The 6,492-nt window shown below is 58.2% G+C and overlaps 1 protein-coding gene across 1 annotated transcript; it reads right to left on the reverse strand.

Annotated features, from left to right (window-relative positions):
• Positions 1 to 2,694: 2,694 nt before the first annotated feature.
• On the reverse strand, positions 2,695 to 6,020 carry LOC309653391 (testis-specific Y-encoded protein 1-like; the record flags this gene model as incomplete). The annotated part of the gene is made up of 6 exons (XM_082448016.1): positions 2,695 to 2,774; positions 3,485 to 3,554; positions 3,670 to 3,815; positions 3,925 to 4,036; positions 4,225 to 4,302; positions 5,442 to 6,020. The coding sequence occupies 6 exons, from the start codon at positions 6,018 to 6,020 to the stop codon at positions 2,695 to 2,697; spliced, it is 1,065 nt and encodes a 354-aa protein (XP_082304142.1).
• Between the last annotated feature and the right edge of the window lie 472 nt (positions 6,021 to 6,492).

The following is a 6,492-nucleotide window of genomic DNA, read 5'->3' on the forward strand; positions in this document are numbered from 1 at the left end:
ATAGGGAAATACGATTTCTTAAAAGTCGTGTTAGAAAGATCTGTGGTTTTAATGCTTTGCATTGGTAGTTTCTTAATCTTATATTACCCATTATTATTGAGCACTTGAGAAAACTATGGCAAGTGTTCCTGTAAACACCAGCTGATCAGCTGATGGTGATCAGTTAGTATTTATTGGGACACTTTCCATCGTCTAGATAGGTAACAGCCGTATGCATTATACAAAAGCTGATCTTTAAATCCGGCAAAGTTATAATTGTTCCCTAATTTAGGGGGTTTATGGTTTCTACCTAATATGTAGGCCAACCAGCAGCTTCCAAGCAAGTCTCCTGGAAGGGACAAGTTCAGTACATATAGGGGGAAATCAAACAATTTTTATTATTTCAATAATTATTGTTTAATATTTTAATCCTGTAGTTGGCGGGAAAGAAACACTAGAGAGGAAAAACAATTGATGTTAAATCTCAGACGGTGTCTGAGAAAATGTGACAGAGGTTTGGATATCACTCATTCATGAACAAAATTAAATCTGGCTGTTAAGCAGTAGAGCCAGAAGGTCTGTTTCATGCCATAAATGTGTTTTTCGGTGACTGCAATGCAATTAAAGGACTGCGAGGTTAAGATTACTGCAATTGCTACAGCAGGCAAGTAGCTGGATATGAGCAGAGTAATGGAAGAGGGGCCAGGTGGCAGGAAAGCAAGCACCTTGTAAACAGCAGGGGTCCATGGGCAGACAAAGAAAAACAGGAACCTCCCGACTGACAGGAAACTGCACATTTTGGGTGGTAAGTGTCCTGAAGGCAGACAAAGAAAGATGAGGAAAGGCAGGAATCTCCTGCTTCCAGACATAACCTGTTGCTCTCCCTATGATAAAATAAGCCTTGCAGACAAGAAGCACGCACCATGCACTGAGGCCATGACACTTCTGATGAAGCTAAATAAGGACAAAAAATCCCTTCTGGAGCTGGAAAGAAACAGGGAATACGGCCCCCAAACTCCTGCTTCCCCAGTGAGTATGCCACCCCTTCATTTGTATGCCCCTCATAACTGACTTGCCAGTGGAACCCAGGGCAGCAGCTCCTCACCTATCTGCCTGCTCTCCCTCTGAGAGCGTATTCTTGCTTAAATAAATCCTCACTTTACTTCCTTAACCTCGCTGTCTCATGGCCAAACTCTTTGCATGAGCAAGAACCTTAAATCCACTGGGGACACAATGAGTGTTTACACACGAGGAAGAAAGGAACAAATACATTTCTCTTAAAAACTAGTGGAGAAATACATATTTTCTGTTAATAGGAAAGACTGGGTTACATAAGCAGCCATGAAATTGAGAAATGTTTTAAAAGTAAATCCAAAGATAGCTTTTAACAATTTTGCAGCAAATACAACTCAAAGTTTCTCTTTCCGGGGCCCTGGTGCACAGTAAGCTGAGAGGAGCCTGCCAGGTAGCGGGGTCCAGGCCTGCCGTAAGGGTGTGCGGATGGGGGCTCCCAGAGGACGAGAACTGCTCACCGGACTGTTTCCTGAGGAGAAGTGTGCTCCTCTTGGGCATTAGTTCCGCTAAGCATCCCACCCCCTCCGCTCCCTAGGGCAGGCTCGGGTAGAGGTTTTTAGCCTCTGTGTAGCAGAGACTGAGCAACAGTTATGTGCTGCCCCTCGGATCGCTGGGGCGGGAAGAAAGGCAGGCGGCACACCTGCGGTTTGGGAAGGCAGGTGCCCTTCAGCCCCTTCCCCTCAGCCCTCAGCCCTCACCTTTGCCCCTCTGCCGGTCGCATGCAAGGATGAGACCCCAGGAAAAGGAAGGGATTCACGGGCGGCCTTCCGCTCACGAGGGAACGGGGCTTCTCTCTGGCAGTTCCTCTCTTCCCCAGTCAGCAGAGCCTGGAGGCCAGCAAGCCGTCTGCCTGCGCCCACAGGCATCGCTCTCTGTCACCGTCCCAGGGTCCCTGCATGCAAACAGCCTGGCACCCTTCCTTGCCTGCTCGCTCGCTCCCTCGCACGCACACACTCACCCTCGCCGCCACCGGGGCACACACCTACACGTCACACCGGCATCTGCCTCACGCGTCCTTGGAACGCCGCCCCGCGGGGTGGGCTGCTAGTGCCCCCAAGGATCCCACGCTCCCACCCTGTGCGCTCAACGGTGAGCCTGAGCTTCAGGAGTCACCTGCCTCGCGTCGTGCCAGTGTGTGCCAGACGTCCTGGATGCAGGCTGCTGGCTCAGGCACGGAGCCTAGGTGGCACCAGGCCATTAGGCCCCTGCAGGCCAGGGCCCTTCCCTGTCTCCTTGCCCTGCCTGCGGGGCAAGTCTCCAGTTAAGCAGGCTCTCTTTCTTTGCCTCCTCCTCCTCCCAGTCCCTGCCCTGTTAGGAAGGCCCTGGGCCTCTCCAGAATCCCACGTCGTCCTGCCCTCCCCACGTCCTCCACTTCCACAGGCCCGCCATCTCGCCCACAGACAGGGAGGTCCACAGGCACGGGCTAAGAAGCCCCACACCACTTGATTCACTCGTGAATACTCCACGAACCACCGTACCTATACACACACACTGAGACAGGAGCACTTGTGAACGGTGTTTATGTCTCTCTGGGCGTCATTCCCGGCACGTGGGGCCCTGCTCTCTGGAACCTTCACTGGCCATCCTTTCCTCGTTTCTTCCCTGGGCACCCGAACCGCGTAGGTAGACACCTCCACCCGTCTACCGCATCTGTAGACGCCTCCTGGCTCTGGTGCTCTTTGGCCAACCTCTGAGGCTCCCCGGCGCCTTCATCTCTGGGTCTGGAGTGCACCCGACACACAGACGCATGCACACACAGGAGCACAGGGACAGGAACACAAACAGGGAGCATGAGGCCCTTCAGCAGGGGACACTGGCTGTGTCCAGCAATATGAGACATGGCGTTGGTAGGCGGTAGGCCCAGCCCTTTTGTGGTCCCTTGCCATTTCCTGCCCCAGGTCCTCAATATTGTCCCCAGCTAGCCTTGTGCCGTTTCCAGGACTGTCTGTGTGGTGGCGCGGGTGAGGCTCAGGGGTGGACGTGAAAATTCAAAGAAGACTCGGGAAAGTCCGCAAACAGGCGGGAGGAGACTCGGAGTGAAGCTCCTCAGCATCTGTAGGCCTTTGCCAGGAGGGAGGGGCCCAGGTGATCCCCAGCTGAGGGCAGGCTGAAGCCAGGGACTGATGATTCACACAAAGGTGCCTGCTTAAGGAGGTGCCTGCCTCTTTCATAGACACCCGGGGCACTCACTCTGAAAGCTTAGCTGGTTAGAGTCCTGCTACCCCGTGTGCCCTACAGTCCTCCCGGCTCCATTCTCACCCTCTCACCCGCTGCCAAGGCCGGGATGACCTGAAACCCAGCTCCGCCCACAGTCTGCTCTCAGCCTGAGCTTTCCCATTTGGGGAAAGGGAGAGCCCCAGTGTACCCGGACCACACTCATTTCAGCGCCCAACCCCTGGGCTCCTTACCCACCTGTCCTCCTCTCACTTACCTGTCCCAGTGGGGCCTTCCTCCCTGGGGTAGTAGCGCAGGGGATTGGGCCACAGGTCCTCGCCGATGATCTGGTAGGGGAAAGGGGCCAGGTCGGGACGGGGCAGGCCAGGCCCACATCCCTCCCTGCAAGCAGCCGGGGGACTCCAACGTCACCACTGCTGAGGGGGACCAGAGGCACCCCACCTCAGCAATCCTGTTAGACCCTGGGCAGTTGTGTTCAGACAACCAGTTGAGGAAGTTAAGGCCGGTGGGGTCCTGCCTGCGGCTGGGAGCTCCCCGTTCATAATCCCAGAACCAATGGATGTGAGTGGAACGAGACGCCCTATATCCTGGAGGAAGACAGGGGAGATAGGAAAGGATCACAGTCACGTTGGCCCAGCATCCACGCCCTTCTGCAGCCTCCCCTCACCCCCCAGCCCCCCTGGGAGCCCCTCCTACCAGCGATGCTAAGGTGATACTCCTTAAGGATCATGTTATTCCAGAAGTAGGGGTTGCGCCGAAAGAAAAACTTCAACTTGCAGTGGTGCCTCGGATGGCCCAGTTCCTTCACCTGCCACGCCCAAGAGGAGGAGAAGGGCGGGAGCTCTTCTAGGGGTCCCGAGCTTGCCTGCTTGGCAGCCACGAACCATTTCCCCTTCCCTTCTCCTGCTGCTTACACCCAACCTTTAAGGACAACCCTGCCCCCTCCCTACCGGCCACCCGCCTCCACCCACGAGGCCCCAGTCTCTCCAGACTGACCTCCAACTTGATCATGTAGCTAAGCAGGTCTTCATCTTGGTCACTGATCACGGCCGAAATCTGGGGGTGGTTCATAATCTGCTTTAGGTCAAGGAGACTTCACATGCCACATGTCAGGGAAGGAAGAGCCACAAGCCACAGAGCCAGTCCCCAGACCGGCCAAAGGAAGAGACTGCAGCAGGACATCTGCCAGATCCGTGAGCGCTAATGGCCGTCTGGCCCTCAAAGACGTCCTCAGCCCCTGCCCTGCCATCAGACGTGCTCTTGCCTGTGGCTTCCTTGGGGCCCAGTGCACCCACCCGGGGGAGGGCCTGTTTCCTGGACGAACCTGATCTCTCCCTGGCCTGTGTGTGCTGGGTGCCGGCATGTCCCTTCTTAAGCAGTCTAGATGCGCTGTCGCTGCCTCATGCCTTCTCATACGCCGTGTGTGCGTGTGCGTGTGGGTGTGCGTGTGTGTGCCTGTGTGTGTACGCGCGCATGCGTGTGTGTTCAAATATGAAGCCTTGGGCCTTTGCCCTGTTTCCTGTCTTCAGAAGGGGCTGCGTGGGTGTGTCTGGAGTTCTGCAGGACTCACAGGGTCCACGGGGAGGTCAGGTGCGTGCCTGCGCGTGTGTGTCTTCCACAGACTCGAGTGTGCTGGTGAAGGGCCCGTGGAGGTAAGGATTCTTGCCGGCCCAAGAGTGTGTCCGGGGTCCTGGTGTCCGGCCAAGGACTGCTGCCCCTTACAGCTTCACCCTGTGTGTAGGCAGGACCTTGTGCTTTTGCACTGAGGCAGCTGGAACAACTAACTACACGGGCTCTGACTGACCAGGACGGGTATTGGGACTTCCGCTTGTCTGCTGCCAGTTTCCCGGGATAATCACACTGCCAATAACTGCTCTGTGTGAGGGGTGCTCGGGGCTACTCCCAATTGTGACCTTGCCACGGCCTCTTCCCCCCACCCTGGGGAAGTACTGCTGTGCACGCTGCAGGCCAAGAGCATTCACCCGAAGTTTTGGCTCAGACACCTACAGCTGTGGCCTCAGGCCCACCCTCTGCTCCCGCTGCCCCTTTGCAGCCCCCCATGCCCTCCTGTACCCACAGTCCTCAGTCCTCTTGGCCTGCGCCTGCGCCCGCCGCTCCCCCTCCCCCACCCCCTCCCCCACCCCCACCCCCGCTGCTCCTACGCCTGCTCCTCCTTCACTGCAGCCAACCCCAAGGGGCCTCTGTAAGGATACGGCTCTGGCCCAGAAGCCAGGGATGCCCCGAATGACGGCGCTTCTGCCATCCAAGTGAGGCTTCCGCCGCTCACAGATCTTGCGCTTGAGCCCAGTGTAGGTCCTGCTGGCTTGGGTATTCAGAGTGCTCAGCTCTAACTGCAGGGCCTCCAGAGCCTCCAGCGCCTCCAGCGGGGACGGGGCGCTCTGCGGGGACGGCCCTGGCTCTTCCTGACCCTCCTCCTGGGGCTTCTCCTCCGGCTCTTCCGCCAGCATCTGCTCCTCCTGCTGTTCCTGCTCCTCCTCCTCCTCCGCCACCACCTCCACCTCTTCCATGATGTCCTCCACAGGCAGCCAAAACACCTCCCCGATCCGCGTCACCTCTCCCTCCAACAGGGCCGTGCCTTGCTGCACCACCTCCCCGCTGAAGATGGCGGCCTCCTCGCCGCACCCATCAGCTAGTGCCGGCACCCTACCCACCTGCCGCAGCACACCTGGGGACCCGCGGGCCCCTGCTTCCTGAGGATCCCCTCCCACACCTAGGATGACCCAGGGTCCCTGGGCAGTGCCGCCTTCCCCGGGCCCCGCCTCACTGCCCATGTGGACCTGGCTCTGCGCTGGGGCCGCGGCGAAGGAGAGCGAGCTGCAAGCACAGCACGTGGGCCGCACAGCACGCAGGCCCAGCGACTACAGACACCCTGTGCCCGTGGACTTCCGTGTGTGGGGGGAGGGCGGTAGAGGGCACAATTCCGGCGGGGCGGGGGTGCATGGGGGGAGGGGACGCATGCGCAGGGGCATGAGAAGCCGTGCCTGCCTCAAGACTTGGGGGGACGGAGGGTACGAGCTCCGAGCCACGCCCAGGCCGCTCGTCCCCAACACCACCAATCAGGGCCAGGGCAGTGGGCCTCCCCCCTCGGCTGCCCGCGCCCCTCACCCTGCGGGAACAGGCCAGCCTCCAGGACTCCATGTTCCTCCGAAACAACGCTCCGCCCCCCAGTCTAGCAGCCCAAGTTCCACAGGGAATTCGCCTCCAGGGAGGCCTCCGGCCTTGCGTCTGGCATGCCCGGGTGCC

Source organism: Balaenoptera physalus (assembly GCF_965194825.1).
Source record: "Balaenoptera physalus genome assembly, chromosome: Y".
NCBI classification, from domain to species: Eukaryota; Metazoa; Chordata; class Mammalia; order Artiodactyla; family Balaenopteridae; genus Balaenoptera; species Balaenoptera physalus.